Source organism: Callorhinchus milii, unplaced genomic scaffold (assembly GCF_018977255.1).
Source record: "Callorhinchus milii isolate IMCB2004 unplaced genomic scaffold, IMCB_Cmil_1.0 Scaffold1, whole genome shotgun sequence".
Lineage (NCBI taxonomy): Eukaryota > Metazoa > Chordata > Chondrichthyes > Chimaeriformes > Callorhinchidae > Callorhinchus > Callorhinchus milii.
The window spans coordinates 63,992,990-64,014,971 of NW_024704742.1; the positions used below are offsets into that span (position 1 = coordinate 63,992,990).

The following is a 21,982-nucleotide window of genomic DNA, read 5'->3' on the forward strand; positions in this document are numbered from 1 at the left end:
AATAATCCCTCCAAAAAACCAAAAACAATAATAAATTGGTTATTTTCATTCTATGACTGTTTGTGGGACACTGCTGTGCACAATTGGCTGCCGCGTTCGCCCACAAATATACAGTCAATTCACTTTACAGTATATTCTGTGAAGCGCCTTGAGATGTCCTCCCGACATGAAAAGCGCTATATCAAATGCAAGGATTATTATTATTATTATTATGTTGGTGTTGTTGAGTTGGAGAGGGGCTAATTCTGAAAGACATGAAACATACCTGGACAGCGTGACTCGAGCATGAATATAATCAAACGTCCTTCTGTATGTTGCTATGTGCTTTTAAGGATCTCCATGGTTACACTAAGCTGCACATCTGTTTATAATATGAAGTTAAATAAAACATGGTGGTCTAAATTTATAGCAAATATGATTGGACTCAGCATGTTCATCTGGAATCAATTACGACGGTTTTCGCATTTCCCCAAAATATGTATTTTTCAAGGTAAATAAATGCTCTCAATCTTTACTGTCTCCTCTGGTTTCCATAAGTAATATTTCAATTGTAGATGAAAAGCAGATGGAGGATCCGCTGCTGAGCCTTTGCCAATGGCACTCTGACTGGCTGCCAGGAAGGCATAAGAGCAGCCTGGGGACAATACCCTTCTAAGGTTCCTTGCTGCCCTGCTGGGATACAACTTGCCTGTACTTGGTATATCATAGTCCTGATATATCATGGAGTCCTGTAGACTATTGGTTAGAGAACTCACCTCGCAAGCAAGAGGACTTGGGTTCAATTCCCAGGCAGGGCAAAATTTCCAAATTTCCTTACACCACACATTTCTATTTACCTAGCAGTAAATAGGAACCTGGTTGTTAGTCGATTGGCAGATCGCTTTTCCGGAAGTAATAAGCCCATCAAAAAAATAAGTACAACATAATAATAATTTGGTCCCTCAATCCATGACTGTTTGTGGGACACTGCTGTATGCAATTGGCTGTGTTTTGCCCACAAAACATACAGTCAATTCACTTTACATTATATTCTGTGAAGCTCTTTGAGATATCTCAAAGACATGATAAGGTGCTATGTCAAATGATGGGATTATTAATTATTATTATTATTATCATAGTCTTTGTATATTATAGTATTTTGTATATTACTTCAGATGAGATGTTAAACTGAGGTCCCTAGATCCCTAGGCACTATTTGAAAAGAGAAGGGAGTTTCTCCCGGTTTTATCCCAGATAAAATTGGTCATTCACTTCTTGATTGTTTGTGGGACACTCCTGTGTGTAAATCAGCTGTAGCATTTGCCTACAAATACACAGATTTGGCTTTGTCCTTGTCTTTAAATCCCTGCATGGTCTTGCCCCACCTTACTTCTTTGATCCTCTAGAACCCTACTAATCTGTCTGCTCCTTCCACTTGGCAGGCACTGGCCTGCTTCACATTCCCCACTCTGCCCAATCCACAATCAGCGGTCAGGCCTTCACCCTTTCTGCTCCCACCAACTGGAACGCTGTCCTAGAGTTCTTTGCCTCACCTCTTCCATTGCCTTCTTCAAGGTCATTCTCAAGGCCTTCCTTTATAACCACACCTTCAGTCATCTTCCCGGCCCCCACCCCTCTTGCCCCCCTACCACTCCTGAATCCAACCCTCCATTAGGGTGGAAATCCACGACTGTCCAACGCTTTGGGACGTCCTCCTAATGTAAAAGGTGCTAAATAAATGCAATTTGTTGTTGTTGCTTCTTTAGCTGTTTAAAGCTCATCTGTGTACCACAAAATAACATTGACTAATTGAGCAATGCAGACAGATGGAGAATAGAGATTTTTTTTGACACAAGAAACTATTGCATGTAAAATTTATAAATGGCACTAAGGAACCAGATACCAGCTATGTTGATACAGTCACATGCTGTGTATTATTAGGCAGCTCCTCAAGAGAAAGTTTATTTGTCTGCAACTTAGAAGTGTCGCTGAGACTTCAAAATAGAAAGTGATGGACTGGATGGTGAGCTAGTATCTCCTTGAATTCAGGCCCATACGTTCGGTGAAACCATCTCCATTACCACTTCCAAATTTATTTTTGCCGTTTCACACAAATATTGTGAGCTGCAGCCATCTCCATCAGGAAAGCTGACACTTGCACCTGACAGGGAAGTAGCCTATGGTATTTGGGGGGGATGATATGAAGCAATCTTGCTTGAGTTCACTTGACCAGTGGAGACAAGTCTGCACCAGTAGCTGTGGTCAGCTGAAGGTGCCTCAGTATCACTAATGTACTTGCTGACGACTGATAGCCAAAGATTATCAGTGGCAGAGACCTGCACAACGTCCAAAGGCACTCGGATGAGAGTTGACTTGGGCGGCCATAAATGGAGCCGGCAGTGAATTCGATTGTGAGCTACGTACAATTCTTATCATGGTCTGATAAGTGGCAGTTGTCTGTGGAGCCCAGGCTGTGTGCATGACATAAATTCCTTGCATATCCTGGTCAACAGTCCTTCAGATAAAAACAGTTTCACTTCACTTCACGGCTGTTTGCAGGACATTGATATGGATAAATTAGGTGCCTATGGTCACCTCCCCTCTCTCCGGCTCAGACTTCAAACTACACAATTGTTAAGCACTCTGAGATGCTAGCCCTTGTGAAGGGCACTATATACATGCAAGCTGTTGTTGTAGGTGCCACATCTGCCTACAAAAACACAGTCGTTACCCTTTACAGCATATCCTGAGAAGGGCTCTGAGACATCCTCTTGACGTGAAAGGCGCTGTATGAAATGTAATGTTTATTATTATGCTGACCTGGCTGCTGATATCGTTATGGCCATAATCTAAAAAGGTCAGATTTTCCTGGGCTCCCACTTGTGAAATGTGTTCTTTTCCTCTCCTGAGCTTTCTCTTCATGAAGAGTTCTATTGTCTATGTCAACTCTCATCCAAGTGCCTTTGGACGGTGTGCAGGTCTACTGGCATACTTCAGGCCTGGATCTCCCTGTTGTTTGTTTCTTTTTTAATCATTTTAGAGCAATTTTCTTCTATTGCTATGTAAAATGCTAATAAGCTTTAATTCTGCAGCTGAGAAGCAGCCAAGCACCACTTACTGTAACACCGCAGACCGTGACAATGACCAGTTCTGAATACACCAAATCTAAATTTAGTTTAGTGTTAGCGTTCTGCAGAATAAAGAACAGGTGCAGGTTGGCAGAGCCAAGGTGTTAGGGACACCAATGTGTGCAATGGAAATGAACCAGCTAAATCCACACAGCTTATCATGCACGGCAATGGCAAGCCACCTGCTAGGATCACCTTATCTGGTGGCGTATTGTCTTGCAGTTATGTTGAGTTGTCTTGTAGATATCTCCCTTTAAAACCCATGTTAAAGTCTGCCTCTTTGTCAACAACAACAAAGTTACATTTATATAGCGCCTTTCACGTCGGGAGGACGTCCCAAAGCGCTGAACAGTCAGGTGTCGTGGCCAGAGCATGGGTGAGGGGTGGTGTAGGGGTGAGGGAAGGCAGAGAGATGGGAGATGGACTTCGCCTATGGTCACCTCATCCTCTATCCTCCCTGCCTGATGTCCAACGAGATGCTATCCTGCGTGAAGGGCGCTATGTAAATGCAATGTTTTGTTGTATCAGGAGCTGAATTGAAATGAATAACATTGCCCCCAGTCACAATGTCAACCCTGCAAGTCTCATTGATGGAGTAGGCAGAAAGTCCAATCATCGGCAGTGGCTGAGCACTGCAGATCTACCCAGTCCAAGTACTGACCATCACATCCACCAAAGTCAGTTGATTTACCAGACATTTCACCCTGGATCTAGCTCAGCATCAGCGATATGTCCCAATGAGGACAGGGAATTGAACAAATAAATATAAAAGGGGGAAAAAGCAGAGATGTGTAAGCTAACAGATAGCCCTTTCCAGATAATTTGCAGTGGCACAATGGGCTGCATGCCCTTCTACTGTGCTGAAAGGTTCTACCATTCCCAACACAAGTTGGTTACCAGACAGCTGACCTGATATTAGAAAGAACTTACTGCATAGGAGCATAGGAACATAGGAATTCCTAGATGAAAAAAAACAAGATCCAGCTAGTTTGCCTTCTAGCATCCTGGCATGCTACAATAATGGAGATGTTGTTAGCAATTAATTCTGTCTACCACAGAGTGGAAAGCTTTGGGAATCTTAGATAGTTAATCAAAATATCTAAATATGCATCTCCCATTAAACCAGTTAAATGATCAGCTGCTGCTAAGACATGAAACCATTTACCATGATGGCATGTCACTGAGTTCACACAGCATCCAGCTTCTCTGGTCAGTCAATTTTTATTTTAAACAATTGCTATTAATGTATTCATTGGGAAACATCGCTTCCATTTACCAGGCCTCAGTTGCTGAGTTTAAGTCTCCCTCAGTTAATTGCTTGCCAGATGGCTGTCTCACTCTTAAAGCACTGTCCTTTCTTAATATAATCAAATGGGTTTTATTCAAAGACCCTACTGATGGTCACAATAGTTAGTGTAGATTCTTAAACAAAAATAATTCTGGATACAGACAGATGCACTCGGCGACACATTATGCTCGAGTCAGCTCTCAGTGGCCATTCCAGCAATGAATCATTCATTTGTACAGTAGGTACATCATTAAATCTGTCAAACCTAACAGCTGAGAAACCAGCTAGACATGCTAATGTATGACTGAGTAATATTGAAGGTTTGGTTTGGATAGACTGACTGACTGACTGACTGGCTGACAGTCATTAAATCTTGAGAGAGACATGCGAGTGGATAGCAAATAAATTCTTCAACAAGAAAGATGGAGAACCAAAGTAAATATCCCTGGTAGGATGAATTTCACACTGCTGGCAGCAGAAACAGCATATTGTAAAAGCAAACTCAAGCTCTTTGCCGCTGATGTGGAAAGTTTAGCTGAAGTGAGCATGAACGAGGCTTGTCCTCAGCCAGTTATAAATAGCCATGGTCAGTGATACAGCAGATTTGGTGCTGGAACAGGGGGCCTTGAGCTAATTAAAGCACTTGGCTCCGGCCTTGTGCTTTGATTAACTCTCTGACCCGCGATCCAGCATAAAAACTGCTGGATGATTCACCGTAGCTGTTTTGAACTAAATGCAGAAATACTATGTGGTGGCTTCCACTATGACTCTGACACCCAAAGGGAACATCTCAATACAGTTTGAAACAAGCCTGTGCATTGCTGGTACCTGCAGAGTAATTTAGCAATTTCTTTCCCCCTAAGGTTCACTACTATTAACCCTCAATGAGATTCAATAGTATATTTCACCTCTCTCACATTTGAAATAGCGCCATATCATGCCATTGAAATATTGCAAAGCACTTCACAGAATGTACTACAAAGTGTCGTGACTGTATATTTTGTGGGTGAAACGCGGCAGCCAACTGCGCACAACAGTGTCCCACAAACAGTAGTCGATTGAGTGACAACATTTTTGGGGGGGAGGGATCTTATTATTCAGGACTCCACATCCTGTACGTATGAAATTCTATGCTGCCCTGAGCGAAGAGGTAGGTGAGACGTCCCCTCCCTTTCCTCCTCCCTGCCCTCCTACAGCTAAGGTAGGGAGGGAGGGTTTCTGTAACAGTGACTGAATAGCTACGTTTACAGTACGGTAAATGTAGAGTACTGTTTACAAAACAGTACAACATTTATTTTTGTGTGCTGGGCTTATCTGCCACACTCACTAAGTGTACCCAATTTGTCACAGTACTCTTCTAAGTAACCAGAATGATATTTTAGATGATGAATAAATGTAAACGATCTGAATGTAAAACAAATCTAGAATAGATAATGCATATAAAATGCTATGTTTATTTATGAGGACAGAGCAGCAAATTGCTAAACTTAGTGAACTGAGCCCAGAATAGCCCAGGGTGTGTCAACAAGTTTGCTATTGATCTATTTATTCATTCCCTCCTTCCCTCCCTCCCCTCATTCAAGGTACATCTCAAAATAGCCTCTTTGACCGCACTTTTAGTTATTTTTCCCCAGTTTAACCCCGCTCCTTCCCATTCCCAGTTCAGGTGCCCATCCACCTTCCTTGGCTAGGGGTTGTTGGTATGTGGGATACCCTGCCAAGCAAGGTACCAGAGGCAAAAACCATTGTGGGTTTCAAGAGGGAGGTGGACAGCCATATGAAAGCTAGAGGCTTGAAGGAGAAAATGAATAAATCAAACGTAGTGGGAGTGAATGGATGATTGCTCTGAGGGCCAATTGCAGATTCGATGCAGACTCTGTTCTGGTTATTAATTATCCTCAGCGATAAGCAATATTTCCTGGTGTCTGGCTTGAAATTGCTCTTTGCAACACTGAACATGTGCCCTCTTGTTCTACTGTTTTAGCACTTTCAAAAGTTTGCTCTGAGTTAACTTTCTCAATCTGATTTAAAATCTTACAAACCTCTTATAAGGTCTTCTCCGAGACATCTCTGTTCAAAGCTGAGGAGCTCTAGCTCGTCTCATTGCTCATTCCACAAACACTGTTGGAGGCAGAACTGTTGGAACTTTTGGACCCATATTGACATCGATCTCCTCTCAGGTGTAAGGAGTCTCCATGACCCCAATGAGTTCCAGCTGGTCAGCATCCAGACACCAGGACTTTCTAGTTACAGATTGTTTTGTGACTCTCTCAGACTAGACTCCAGATGGCACTGGATTAGAAGGCCCACGGGATGGTAGAAATTCCCTTATTAAAAAATTTGACTAAGAACGAATCCTGTGTTCCCACAACTTCATTCCTTTGGGAATATTCTATGGCTTTTTTTTTTCAGGTGTGCAGTGTTTCACACTTTGATTGTTATATGCTTGCACAGCACAATACTCCATAAAAATATTCCTTACACACAAGATAGGAAGGTGGATGTCATGAGATTCAACTGAACACAAGAGCACCATCTCGGAACAAAAGTTTCCAGCTGTAGCCACTTCATCTATTGATTCAGTACACGAGCAACAAACCGAATGAAGCCAATCATTCACATTAGAGATTTACCTGACAGCACCATTCACGGTTCGCAATTTGAAGTTCCGTCCGCTTATGTTGGGTCACAACAATCAATAAGGATCGTTTTGCAAAGACATTTTATAATTTTAAACTTGCTGCTGAGGTTCCTCGTTCTTGTGTGACAAGTATCTACATGGACCTCACATTCTACAGGCTGGCTGTTTTCAATAAGTACATCTGGCTTGTAGTTTTAAATCAGGGCAGGAAAACGTTCTGATCTTGATATTGAACAGAGTGGTTCTGAACCCTACAAACTAGACCTGTTTCCTGTCCTCTTAATCTTAGAGTCAAATTACCCCTCTCTCTTCGCCCCCCCCCCCCCCAACTTCTGTTAAAACTCCGTGCTTACAGTACAAGAAGACAGCTCAAATCTCAAGAGCAGCTTTTACTTACCTGATTAAAAGACTTGGGTTCCCCGTGACCCTGCATTCGAGCCGAACTGTGCTCCCTTCAGCAACCTCCTGGCTCTTTAGCTTCTGAATGAACCTGGGAGCTGAGTCAGAGGCATGAAGGTCACCTGCAGTGGTCTGATCCATTGCCCAACTCTGCTCAGTCTCATCCCTGGATTCCAAGTCAGCCACCACCTGCAATTTGGCCTCAGATGATTTGCTTTGCTCGGTGGCAGCACTGGTAGCCTTTGCGTGACTCTTTGGTGATAGATATCCACTGTCAGGAGAGGAGTTATCTTCCTCGATGCTTTTCCCTGTCTCTGTTTCCAAGCTCCTAGGCCGGACGGTCCGAAAGATGGAGGACAGCTCCTCGATGAAGGACACTGCCTTGCTGCGGAATTCATTCCTGGCGGAACTTTCGCTCTGGTAAACGCATTTCTGGTTTCCTTTTGGGTCAGTTGTAGTATTTTCCTTGTGAGGAACGCTCATTCCACTAGCGTGGAAGTTCCCGATAGCCAAGCCGTCCCTGCCGAGATCTGGCCGGTGACTCTGATCAAGGAGTGGGTGCCGAGGGATGGCTGCTCGGTGACTGTCGTCGGCACTGCCCATGTGTTTGCTGCTGGTGCTGATTTCCTGTGCAGTCCGGCTCACTGACGGCTGAGGACAGTCCGGCTGAGAGACTGCTTTGGTCTCCGGGATGGCTGGATTCGTCACCGAGGGATAATGCTGAAAGCAATTGGAAACATTCTCCAGCTCTGCGTCCAGGGTGGCTTCTTGTGACAAACTGTCCTCAAAGGCCTCACGGGCCAGGTCGAGGCTTTTGCTCATCTCCTCTTGAGTGAGAAAAGCCGAGAGCTCAGCACCATCTGCCCCGTCCTCCTGGAAATCTGACAGGGAGTCAAAGTACATGTCGTGGGAGGAGGCCTCGGACATCATATTGGCGCAGTAAACTTCTCTTTCCCTCGCAGAATATGCTTCCTTCAACATCTGAGACAGGGGTAGGTTGTGCTCATAGTTCCTGGCTTGCATGCTGAAAAATTAAAGAAGATTTTTGTTTATTTTGAGGCTAACACACAAGTGGTTTAAGCTATTGCGGATTATATCTAGGAAATTCAATTTGACCCCATGTCTGCAATGAAAATATTGCTTTGCTCAAACTCATAATGCTGGGTAATTAAAGGTCAGACAGCTATCATCTCCAATAATTTTCATTCTTTTTTTGCCATTGCAGCTTTATTTAGATACGTTAAAGTTAATTGTTGGCCAGGACAATCTCCTCGATAAAGGAAGAACATTAAAGACATTATTTGGAAAGGGAAGGGACATGACAGTCGAAATAATCACAATAGTCTATCTGAATGGGCCATTTTTCAATTACCACTTCTCTACATCTCACGTATCTCCCAGTCGTCTTCACTATTAAATGTCTTCCGATTTCCCTCTTGGAACTGCCATCACCACCTGCCCAAATAAACTACTGCACATCATAAATCTAGTGTTTATTCCCCCTTCCCTTCTCATTTTGAGACCATCATGTCTTGTGATCTTCGTGCCATGTCTTGCCAGATGGGAGCCATATCTTGGTTACCGATATGACAGAACTCCACCCTGCATGACTGCCTTTCAAGTACTGAGATTGATAGCAACCAGAATGGCACTAAAGTCATTCATGTTTAACTAAAAATGTAGAGTTCAACATCTCAACCAGTCCCCATCAGGCAAATAATAATAAATAATAATAATAATAATCTCTGTTTACATTAGATAACAGCAACTTATCACATTTTCGATACATCTCAAGGCACTTCACAAAATTTTACTGTAAAAAATAATGACTGTATTTGTAGGTAAAACCAATTGCACATTAACAGTCAAATGATAGATTTTTATCTGGAGAATTGTATGCCAGAATACTAGAAATGAATCCCTACTCTGAATGATACCACAGGATCTTTCAATGTGTTTCTGGGACAATGATGGGTGCAAATTGGCTGCAGTATTCACCTCCGAAATACAGTCACTACACTTTACAGTGAACCCTATGAAGAGCTTGGAGATGTCCACCTGATTGAAAGGTATCATATCAAATGATATTACTATTATTATTCATTAATATTATTCCAATATCCGAGTCTGTGATATCTATACACCCTTTTTATTTTTTTTCAATTTGTTTTTCTGCTAGAAGCGACTATAACTATAATGCCTGGTTAAGATACTTAAATAAATAGAACTTGCTTACACCTCAGAATTCAGCCCAATAACTAAACATTTGATTTGCCACCTGCTATATGTTTTCCTGGGGATAGTGGATGCGAAAACAAGCTGTGGAACTTCACAACCAAACATCCACTGACATTTCATGTTCTAAAAATACCAGTCACTTCTCTTTTCCAGTTACAGGCAGCACTGTTATCAAAGGCATTGACAAAGGGTGAAGAATAACACCCCACTGCAATCTCACTGGGAGAGGCTGTCCAGGGTTTTAGAGGGAGTGAAACATGTCAATAATAATAATAATAATAATCCTTGCATTTGATAAAGCTCCTTATCATTTCGTTGGGACGTCTCAAAGCACTTCACATAATATACTATAAATTGATTGTATTTTGTGGGCAAAACATAGCAGCCAATTGCACGCAGCAGTATCCCACAAACAGTAGATTTTGAGTGATCATATTATATATATTTTCTTGAAGGGATTGTTACCCCCAGAAAGCAATCTACCAATCGACTAACAGCCAGGTTCCTACTTACTGCTGGGTAAACAGAGGTGTGTGAGTAAGGAAACTTGCCTAACGTTTCACCCTATCCTGGGAATAGAACCCAGATCCTCTCACTTGTGAGACAAGTGCTCTAACCAATACCCCACAGGACTCTCTGTAGCATATTGGTTAGAGCACTCACCTTGCTCTAACTGATACTCTACAGGGAGCCACTTCAGGGATGGTTTTCTGAGGTTGGGCCTGGATTAGATTGTCGGACAGAGTAGAGGGCACTTTATTGCTCCAATAATAATAATCCTTGCACTTGTATGCCATTCTTCACATCAGGAGGATGTCTCAAAGCCCTTCACAGGATTTACTGTAATGTGTAGGGATTGGGTATTTTGTAATAAAACACATTTTGCAATGAAACACAACAGCCAATTTGCCCACAGCAATGTCCCGCAAACAGTCATGACCAATTTTATTTGGGGGATTGTTTGCCAGGATACCAGGAGGAACTTCCTTCAGATATCAGACTCTGAGCAGTGAGGGTTGGGGAGGGGAGGAGCAAGGTTAGTTTTTTTAGGAGGCTTTTAAGGACAGTTAGAGAAGCAGGCAAGGCAGAGGGATTAGGGAGGTAGTTCCAGAGGGTGAGGGCATAGGGGCTAAATGCCAACAATGGGTGGCAGGGGCAAACAACCTGCTAGAGGCCTGAGCTTGCAGGGAGAAAACAGTCAATGACATTGCCAAGCAGAATGGGCAACTGGAAGAGTGAGGCTGGAGAAGTTTACAAAGGTAGGGAGTGGCAACAGGTGAGGATCTTGAAGTTGATCTCCTGGGAGATGGAACCAATGGAGCCTGGCTGTGAATGGTGGTGGGGGTAGGAGAAGGAAGAAGGGGAGAGGGGGAATGGGCTAGAAAAGGTTAGTATGGATAAGGATACAAGCTGTGGAAATAAAACCAGCACTAGGCACATTAGATCTTCTAGCAAAATAAAGCAGACAAGTTTATCTAATCACTCCTTTATAGATCATACGGCAGAAAGAATAATAAACTTAGAGTGGGCTTATGGAAGCAGTTCAGTGTTGGGAGCCTGTCATCACTGACAGCATCAACGGAATCACTTAGTGGAATGACTTGCTTTGTAACTAGGTGCCATCCATCAAATTAACTGGTATTTATTTTTCCATTTGATCTTTCAGCTACTGCTGGGGCCCTGTTGCTGTACAATATTTACAGAAATATCTTGGACATTAAATATTAACAACACTCACCATTTGCAGTGCACATTTGCATAATATCAAAGGATATTAAACGTTAAGCGAACTGACAAAGGGTGATGGGCTGAGGGGCAATTGGCAATACAGAACTTACACATGATTCCTGCATTATTTAGCAGCCAAATTTAATAGGGTAGCTTCTATCAAAAATGCAGTCAGAAGATCTTCCACTTTTATGGAACAACAAAGCAACAACAACTTGCATTTACACAATGCTCTTTATTTGAGTAGAGTCTCAGAACTCTTAACACTGAAACAAACATTGAGGTGCAAAATGCATTACCTTTTTGTCCAGCTATTTAGCTTCCCATTTAGTTGAGTGTGTAAAGAAGAAAAGCCCTTTGGCCCATTTCATAAGACCGGTTTAGCCCTTCGATTCATCTGGTTTCATCCTTCCAGAATACCCACCTACCGTCTTCCTAATACCGCATCAAGCTGTTTCTCGAATGAATCCAGTGTCCTGGCCTTGACCACCCTTCCTGACAACCTGTTCCAGTGGTTAATTACCCACTGGGTAAAGAAATACTTCCTGGTGTCTGAACTGAAATTTGTTCTTGGAACCCTAAACCCTTGTCGTCTTGTTATGATCGGTGGCAGATGAAATTCAATGTTGAAAAATGTAAAGTATTTCACAGGGAGACAAAAAATTCTGGAAGAGCCTATTATTTGAATGGAAGGAAAATATTATGTATGGAAAATGAAAAGGACTTGGAGGGTCCTGATTGACAATAAATTGAAGCTCTCCCGACAATGCTCTGTGTCAGTGAATAAGGCAAGCCCGATGTTGGGATGTATCAAAAGATCAATAGCAAGCCAAAATAGTGCTACTGTAAAAATCATTGGTGAGACCACACTTAGAGCACTGGGTACAGTTCTGGTCGCTGCAGTACAAAAAGGATATTGGAGAAATCGAGAAGATACAGCGGAGGAAATGGAATGACTGGACTATGAGGACCAACTAAGTAAATTGATCATATTCATGCTGGAAAAGAGGAAGATTGAAAAGTCTGCGATTGAAGGGGGTTAAATTCAGATCTAATCTATGCAAACACTATTTCAGTGAGAGAATAGTGAACCTGTGCAACAGGCTCCCCAGGTAGACAGTTGAAGCAGGAAGTCTTTGAAACACAGATTAGATAGTTTTCTTTTAGGAAGTAACATTATGGGATATAGTACATAGGTAGTTTGGGATATATGTGCCTGTGATTGCCTGGAAAGTGGAAGGCGAATTAGATGGACCTTTTTTCATCTATAATAATAATAATCCTTGCATTTGATATAGTGCTTTTCACGTCTTCTAGCCATCTGAAAGCACTTCGCAGAATATACTGTAAAGTGAATTGACTGTATATTTGTGGGCGAAACACGGCAGCCAATTGCGCACAGCAGTGTCTCACAAACAGTCGTGGATTGAACTGACCAATTTATTATTTTTTTTCTTGAGGGATTATTATTAGGCATGTGGAGTAAGGAAACTTGCCCATGGTCTCAACCTGCTGGGAATCGAACCCAGGTCTCTCACTTGCGAGGTGAGTGCTCTAAACACTGAGCTACAGGACTCCACAGCTCTAATATTTTTTATGTTCTTATGTGACTTGATAGATTTATGTTTCACCTGCCCAATGGATTAAATAATATTTCTCTAAAGAAATATTAGAAACAAGGAAATTTACACCCCAGAATTTGGCCATTTGGGCTGTACCACCACTGTCTGATTTGTTTAAACTGCCCCATTATATTAAATCTGAATTTCCAGCTCTTTTCTCATATCCCTTAATATTTTATTTTCTTCGATGCTTATCCAGTTCCCCTTTCAATAGTTCTATTGAACCAGCTGCAAAAGCTACTTGCTGTAATTAATTCCCCACCCTAACAACCCTCTGAGTGAAGAAAGTCCTTCTAACCTCTTCTTGACTCTCTCAAAATTCTAAGCCTGCACCACTTGTCACTGATTTCCCAAGTAAATAAAAGGGAATTTCTCTTGTGTCCCTTCAGATCTTCCATCATATTGTGTCAATCTCACCTAGTTGGTAACGCTCTCATCTGAACTCACCTGTGAGATCAAGCCACACATCAACACTTTGAACTCATATGGCCTAGGTTAAAACTCAAGTGCAGTGCTAGTGGTGTGCTGCATTGTTGGAGGTATGGTCCTTCAGTTGAGATGTTAAACCAAGGTCCTGCCTGTTTAGGTAGGTGTTAAAGATCTCGTGGCACTGTTCAAAAAGAAAAAAGTTTCTTCCAGTTTCACTTCTTGCTGTTTGTGAGACATTGCAGTGCGCAAATTTACTGCTGTGTTCTCCTACAAAAGTCATTACACTTTAAAGTATATCCTTTAAAGTGCTTTAAATCATCCTCGTGACATGAAAGGCACTATATCAAATATAAGGATTATTATATTCCCTCTCAATCCCCTACGTTCCTGTGAAAAATCCCCAGCCTCTCTTAATACACTTATTCTCATACCCAGTATCATCTTAGTCAATTTGCACTGTGCTCTCGCCATCTGTTCGATGTTCATCCTGTAAATGTGAATGAATTTTGGAGTGCCCTGCTTCCCGTGATCTGTTTGACAATTTTATTTTAGCTTGATATGTGTCAGCCTTGTCTCAGTTGGAAGCATTCTCGCCTCTGAGTTAGAGATTTTGGCTTCAAGCTGCCCATTGGCAAACTGAACTCGCATAATCTATGATGACATTCCAGTACAGTACTCAGGGAATGTGATATTGGAGGAGCCGTCTTTCAGATAAGATTAAACTGAGGTTCTGCCTTCCTGTTCAGGTGAATGTTAAAGATCCCACTAGATACAGTGGTTTGAAATGATCGCACCCATCCCCTCTCTTTAAATGGATATGTCCACCAAGTAACTTGCATTTGACCCGGACCAACTGCATCCAAAGAGCTCCCAGGGCATTGGCTTTGGCAATAAGGGGTTAAACACTTTGTGTCAGCAAGGGAATTATTTTAAAAGTTATTGTTTTGGCAGCTCTAGGGCTCTAATCTTCAGTCCCCACTTGAGGCAGAGGAAGAGCAGGAAAGCAAGCAAGGCTGAATTCACTGTGAACTGAAATGAACCTTTTAGTGGATCCAAACTCTTCAGCCAAATCAGGAGCAGTTCTTGCTCAAGGCAATTAACCCATTAAATAGTGTCTCACTGTGTTTATACCATTGGCTATCAGTAATAACAGATGGTGCTTTATATTCAGAGTTGTTTGTGGCAAAACATCAATTGCTTTACCCTACTTTAATTTGAGGTTTGCAGCAAATAAAGACCTATAAAATTACAGCTCACCTCATATTTGTGAACTAAGCAATGAAGTAAAATGCCAGTAGATTGACAAGTAAGAACAGCTGACCACATGGGAATGAGGTTACCAGGGATGTGATTTCTCTGCACAGTGCAGTCAGTTTCATTAATGATAAAATAATAATCCTTACATCAGTATTCATATCGTGTAGTATCATTGTGTACAACTGGATTTTTTTGCTGGTAGCGCAAAGGTAGGTCAAAACAATGATCAGTTAGACAAGAGTCTGAGAAAGAGTTAAGAGAGAGAGAGACATAGAGCGCGCAGAGAGAGAAACTCATTGAGAGATAGATACAGCTAACATGTTAGAGAGCCTGAGAGAGAGAAACTGGGAGAAAAAGAATCTGATAGCTAGAGAGAGAATTAGAGAGGAGAGAAAAATTCATTGAGAAACACAGCTAAAAAGTTAAGAGGGACTGAGAAAAGAAAGTCTGAGAATGAGTTTGAGTGTGATGGAGGAGTATAGGACAGCAGGCTAATTAAAGCTGGGGAGACAGCTGATGCCTTGACTTGCACGAGGTTCCTATTTCCTAACCGGGTAGTGTTTGTTCAACTCCTGGGTACTGTAGCTGGATTAGAGTACGACGCCTTTAAGCAGGTTTCTGTGTTGCTGCGAGCTCCCAGTATTGAAATAAATTTTGCAGGGCAAGGGTTACGAATGAGGAACAAATTGTGTACAATACAGCAGCTAAAACTGCTGAAGCCTTACTGAGTAAGCTATCGAATCAAGGACTGTAGATGTGACCTCATATTATTATACCCTGTTTACTGTGAACTCACAATCTAGGCTGACACTCCAATGCAATATCAGGGGAGTGCTGCATAATCAGAGGTGCTCTGTGCTTCACATGAGATATTAACATTCAGGTTATAGTTAAAGATCCTGCATTATTTGAAAAGTTTTCCCCATATCCTGGCTAACAATCACCCAGATAAAAATCGCCCATTCAGTTCATGGTTGCACGGGGTTCCTTGGAACTGAACTGGCGCCAAAGTGACATGGCCTGGCAATGGAATGTTGGAATCGAGCCATCCCTCTGTGGCCGTCTCGGTAGTCCGGTTCGGGTCCACGGTATTCCAGGGCACTGCTGATGATAGCACAGACAGCCTGCCTCAACAGGACCAGTCACTGGGGATAGGGAGTCATCCTGTGGAGTCCTATAGCTCAGTGGTTAGAGCACTCGCCTTGCAAGCGAGACACCTGGATTCAATTTTGGGCAGGGCGAAACCTTGGGCCAGTTTCCTTACTCCACACACCTAATGATAATCCTTCAAAACAAAACAATAATAAATTGAACATTTTCAATCCATGACTGTTTGTGGGACACTGCTGTGTGCAATTGGCTGCCGCGTTTCGCCCACAAATATACGGTCAATTCACTTTATAGTCTATTCTGTGAAGCGCTTTGAGATGTCAAGAAAACATGAAAAGCGCTATATCAAATGCATGGATTATTATTAGTATTATTATTATTATTATTATCCCACCCTACCCATTAGGATAGAGTCCTAGCTGGACAAGCAGCAGGAAAGCTTGCTGGACAGCGATATCAATGGCAAACTGTGCGGTTTTAGCTGGTTGGACTCCAGCAATACCTCAACACACACTCTGGGGTCCTCAAGCTTTGGCTCTTGCCAACCTGTGCCTAATACTTTCCAGAATTAGGTAACCAGGATGCATCCCAGCAGGAAGAGAGTCTGCATTGCATTCCAACAATCTATTTCTGGGATTCCAGAGATGGATTGCAGTGTAGGTGGGATTCATGGAAATCTCAGCTTAGTTTGGATACTCTTAAGCATGGTGATGTGTCAGACATTCGGCTAACCAAAACTTTTTTTAAAAATATTGCTGTACATGGAAATTGCTGCGCACAAATTGGCTGCTGTGTCCACCTCCAAATGCAGTCACTACACATGAATGTAAATCCTATAAAGCTTTTGAGACATGACAAGGTGCTATATCAAAAACAAGGCTTATTATTATTGTGCACATCCAACTGACTTGGTGAAGTCAGAACCAGGTATCTTGATAATAGGTGTGCATAGTAAGTACACACAAGCCATGAGCCAGCCCTACTGAATAAGGATTCATCACTTAGAACCTGTTCCCAATAAAGCAGGGCTCAGTATCTATTAATACTCTTTCTAGGCTTTAATTCCGGATGGTCAAATAGCAGATCTGGACAACATGCTCTCCATTAGATTACAGGCTTCCCAAAATCTCTGAATGCTCTATAAGTGATTCTCTCCTAGGCTTTGAAGTTAAGACATTTTTATCCACAAAACACACAATCAATCCACTTTACAATATATTCTGTGAAGCGCTGTGAAACGTCTCAATGACATGATAAGGCACTTATCTTCACTTCATCAGGCACTTCATCAAATTAAGGATTATTGTATTATTATTTCTGCAACTTTTTGATAATATCTTTTGCTGAATCCGTTTCTTTTTAACAGTAATTATTCTCCTCTCCAGATCTCTCTGGGATAGGGAGCTCCCGAGGATTGACCTGGAAACTGAACAGGAGTTACACAGAGACGTGGCATTTTCTGCACTCGCTTCTCTCTGGCTCCCTCTCTCTTTACGGGAAAGCCCTGAGCCGCACTAAGGCCGGGAACTCAGCACGGCTGAGATTTAAAGCTGACACACACCCCCCATCCCACTCCCCCCCATGCACTCCGAGCACTTGTCCTGCCCAAGAATCCTCGAGATCAGTAGGTTGCTGATTCATCGCTCCGAGCTGCTACCCCGCGTGAAAGATGCTATGTAAATGCAAGTTATACTGTTGCTGTTGTTCATAGGACCTGGTTGTGTACAAATTACCTGCATGTTTTGCCTCTATGTGCTCGTTGCACTTGGTAGCAATTGCCCGTGAGAGCCCTTTGAGATGTTTTGACATTATTAGACGCTCTATGAAATGCAAGGATTATTATTTTTATTATTATTAGTTATTTGTATTATTGTTGGTCTGATAGTGGGGGACTCCTACCCAGCATACCGCTCCCACATAACGTACACTATTATACGTTCCTCGACTACATTAATATAAACGTGAGCCACAGCTGGCTGTGAAACTCTGAAATCACCTAATTTTAATCCCAACAAACTGACACCTCAATCCAGAAACGACAAACATACTCAAACCGCAAGGTATAAATTTATGCTTAAAAATTGGCAAACTGCAGAAAGTGAGTAGAGAGTCTTACCAGCCCTTCAGTCCCTTGTCTAAATGCACGTTAAATCAGGTGTATTTTTAAATATCCACGCCAGATATTTTCACACCAGCTAAGCATTTCAAAAGGATTTACTTGAATAACCCCCTGCCCTGCCAGCTGTCAGTGGAAGGGACCTTTTCAGAGACAGGAGTGTGGTTTCTTCTGGAGTGAGCAGCACCTCCGCACGGATAAAGCAAGGATCCCGTGCAAACTACTGAACTTCACCATCTTGAGAAAGATCGCTGACCTACCTGTCAGTCTGAAGCAAGAGAGTAAAGGCACAGCTTCATGCAGAATCAATAAAATTCTCTCGAGCACCCTTCCTGCCAAAGAAATCTCCAGTCGCTTGAGTTATTAATCAAATTTTGAGCAGACTTCAGTCAGTGGCTGGCTGTGCACTGTGAGAGCTACATCTGTCGTGTGCCTGTGGATCCCTTTCTGAAGTCGTCTATATTTGGCAACTCTGATCATGTGTCGGTTGGATGCCTAGTTCAGGAATTCTCACTGGAGGTTCGTGGTTTAGCAGCTACAAGGAGTTGAGACCGGATGGCGCAATGTAGAATGGAAAAATTATTCCTGCGCAAAGAACTGACAATAAATATATAAAAGCGGAGAATTGTATTGATGGCATTTAGAACACAGAGGAAGGGTTACCTGGGGTACCCTTATCATTTTGCTATGTTTATCATAAGCTACTGCCACCCTGGTTCTTATCTGTGGTTGTGAAGGTTTTAGGTTCAACTACCATGTTAGGTCACAGTTGACACTCAGATGTAGTGCTGGGGGAGCGTTGCATTGTCGGAGGTGCTGTCCTTGCGATGAGAGGTTAATCCGAGGTCTCATCTGCCTGTTTCAGTGGATGTTAAAAAAGCACTATTCAAAAAGAGAAGAGAGTTCCCCCTGTATTCGGCCCCACAATCCTCTGGATTGATGGACCATTTATCTCCTGGCTGTGTGGGACTCTGTCTGTAAATCAGGTGCAGTGTTTGCCTACTGATATGTAGTCACTACACTCAACAGTAATTACTGTGAAGCAATTTATAGGTCTTAAGACGGGCTTTAATAGTTGGCAGGGAGGGAGTGAGTCAGAGGGGCACCACCAGATATTACATTAAACAATAACAGAAATAATAATAATCCTTGCATTTGATTTTGTGCCTTTCACATCAAGAGGATATCAAAAAGCACTTCAGAGGAAGCTGTTGTGAAGTGAAGTAATTATTTTGTAAGTGAATGGGGAAGCCAATACTGTATATGTCCACAGCAGCCATGAGGTGAGTGATCAATTTAATTTGGGGCCCAGGACACCGGGAGAAACTCTTCTCTTTTTGAATGATGCCATGAAATCTTTAATGTCCACCTGAACAGGTAGATGGGACCTTGATTAATGTCTCATGTGATGGACGGCACCTCTGACAATGGAGCGCTCCCACAGCAATGCCCTGCAGATATTTTGATATTTTGGGTGGGGTGAAGACACAGGAGGGAAAGAAAAACAACAAAATAAGTTCACAATAAAAAGAACAGATACAATAACATCAACAATTTGTACTTACACAACGCCTTTCACCTAGGAGAACGTCTCAAAGCAGCAAACATAAAGAACTGTGCACCCCAGGCAATGAAAGATTCTTCAGTTATGCTTGAGATGGTATCAACTCACAGAATATCATACCGACTGCTTTTAGGTTGCTGTAGAATAAGCCACTATACACCTACACAATATTCATTTCTATAGGCACACCCCACATCCACATACAAATACTATAACCCCTGCACTTCATAGAAACCCAAAATAACATTATTTTATCAGGACCTTTATACGGTTTGCTTACAGCAAGGTCACTGCCCTTGACAGTAATTTCCTTTGAGGTTCTTTGAGACATTTTGAGGTTATAAATGCTATAAAAATGCAAGCTCTCTCTCCTCTTTCTGTAAATAATCACTTTGACTGCAGCCTCTTGGTAGAGAAACAAAAGGTTAAGTGTTGAATAATAATAATCCTTGAATTTGATATCGTACCTTGCAGTTCAAAACGTCTCAAAACACTTCACAGGATATACTGTGAAGTGGATTGACTGTGTATTATGTGGCCAAAATGCAGTAGCCAGTTTGTCCACAGTAATGTCGTACAAACAGCCACAGCGTGGACGACAAATTTTATCTGGGGGAATTTGTTGGCTAGGACTCTGGGGGAGAGAAACTACCTTCTCTTTTTGAGTAGCACCACAGGAGTTGACATCCCCCTGAACAGGAACAGACGGGACAAATTGGAATTTTTTTACCTTCTGTATTTTCTCTGGACAGGATTTGTGACAAAGGCAGGTCTGACATGCCCACACAGCAGCGCCACTGAGGGGAGACAAATGTTAATGGGTGAGGAGTCACCCTGGCGGCAAGTACAAACCCATCAGCTGTTGCACAGAGATGGGATTAAAACAACTTTACTGTTGGCAAAATGGCCCAAGATTGCTCAGCGAGTGATCTGAGATCCCTCTCATTGATAGCTGTGAGTCTGGTAAGTCTATTCCAGGAACGCTTGTCCCATAGATCACGACTGCAATCAAACCTGTGGCTATTTCTGGCCGGATAAACGTCAGGTATTGCAGGAAGGTGATGGTAGCAATGCCCTGAATGGCCTTTGCTGGAGTTAAGAGCTTCATAACAGCTGCAAAGGGTACTTTCAGAGCTGACACCAGGAAGGATTTCTGTATCAAGAGAGTAATTATTGACTGGAACAGGTTACCAGAAAGGGTGGCTGAGGCCAGGACGATGGATTCATTTAAAAAAAACGTTTGTTGGAAAAGGAATGATACAAACAGATGAGCTGAATCAATCTTATTATCTTGTGAATAGCAGTCAGCACAGGATATAGAGAGAAGCCTCTTTCCCTTTTCGAATAGTGCCATGGGATTCTTAACGTCCACCTGAACAGGCAGACAGGATATTGATTTGCTATTAATAAAGGCTTAGCAGAAAAACTAGAGTAAACACATTTAGTGATTAGAGTAAGACTCTCCTGTGGTCTCAAGTTCATTGGTTTCACAATTTGCTGAACAGGTGTTGGCTCTGCCCTTTGTGTGCATAAAATGCATTTCTGCTGCAATGTAATGATAATAATAATAATCTTTGCATTTGATATAGTGCCTTATCATGTCATCAAGACGCTGATTCAGGAATTTTCAAGTGAAATCCATGTACAACCACCTTTTTGGGTCTCCACATCACTGCCTCTAGCTCATGGAGGAGGTTTCATCCCAATTATTTCCTGACGACAACTCACAGAGAACAATATTCACCTCACTTTGTAGTCAAGCAATGGGATGATGTATGACTAGGGGAAGCAGGTTTGTTACACTCCATGAGTTCCACTTTGGTTAGTGTAGGTTAACTCCTCCAGTAGTTTTTGCCAACCTGCACACTTCTAAATGCTTATAAATAACTCAAATGAAATTACATATTTTTTCACGTGTGAGACGCACAGAGAAGATTAACACATGGGAAACTAATGCCTTCTCCATAGCTAATGGAAGCAAAACAATATCACTTCCTACAATACACCTTCAACAACTTGAACTCATATAGCACCCTGCATGTAGGATAGCATCTCAGAGCAGTGCATGTATTGCCCTATTGCAATAAGGCAATGTAGAGTGAGAAGAATGATTTATATCTCCTGCTCCTCACTGCATTGGGTCAGGGCTGTTAAAATACGAAGAGCCCATTCCGCCAGTCCGGGCATCCACAGAACGCTGAGATCAGGCTTAAGTTTTTAATGTTATTGAAGGACTTATAGTTTGACTAGCTCACTAATACCGTTAAAGTAGGATGTTACCAGGGATGAGTAAATACAGCTATCAAGAAAATTGGACAGGTTTGAGGTCTTCTCTCTGGAGATCACAGGATTGAGAGGGGATCTCACAGAGGTTTTTAAAATTATGGAAGAATTTGATAAGGTAGATATTAATAGACTGTTTCCACTGGTCGGTGTGACCAAAAGGGTGGAACGTAAATATAAGGTAGCCCTTAGTGGATCTG

The 21,982-nt window shown here is 42.2% G+C and overlaps 1 protein-coding gene across 3 annotated transcripts in view; it reads right to left on the reverse strand.

The window, feature by feature from the left end:
* palld (palladin, cytoskeletal associated protein) overlaps positions 1-18,473 on the reverse strand; it is a 212,419-nt gene extending 193,946 nt beyond the window's left edge. For all 3 annotated transcript variants that reach the window (XM_007905272.2, XM_007905270.2, XM_007905268.2), the window contains exons 1-2: positions 18,196-18,473; positions 7,434-8,459 (exon numbers count right to left, since the gene is read on the reverse strand). In XM_007905272.2, the coding sequence (XP_007903463.1) occupies positions 7,434-8,458 (1,025 nt within the window). In that variant the 5' untranslated portion in view covers position 8,459; positions 18,196-18,473. The remainder of the gene's footprint in view (positions 1-7,433; positions 8,460-18,195) is intronic.
* Positions 18,474-21,982: the final 3,509 nt, after the last annotated feature.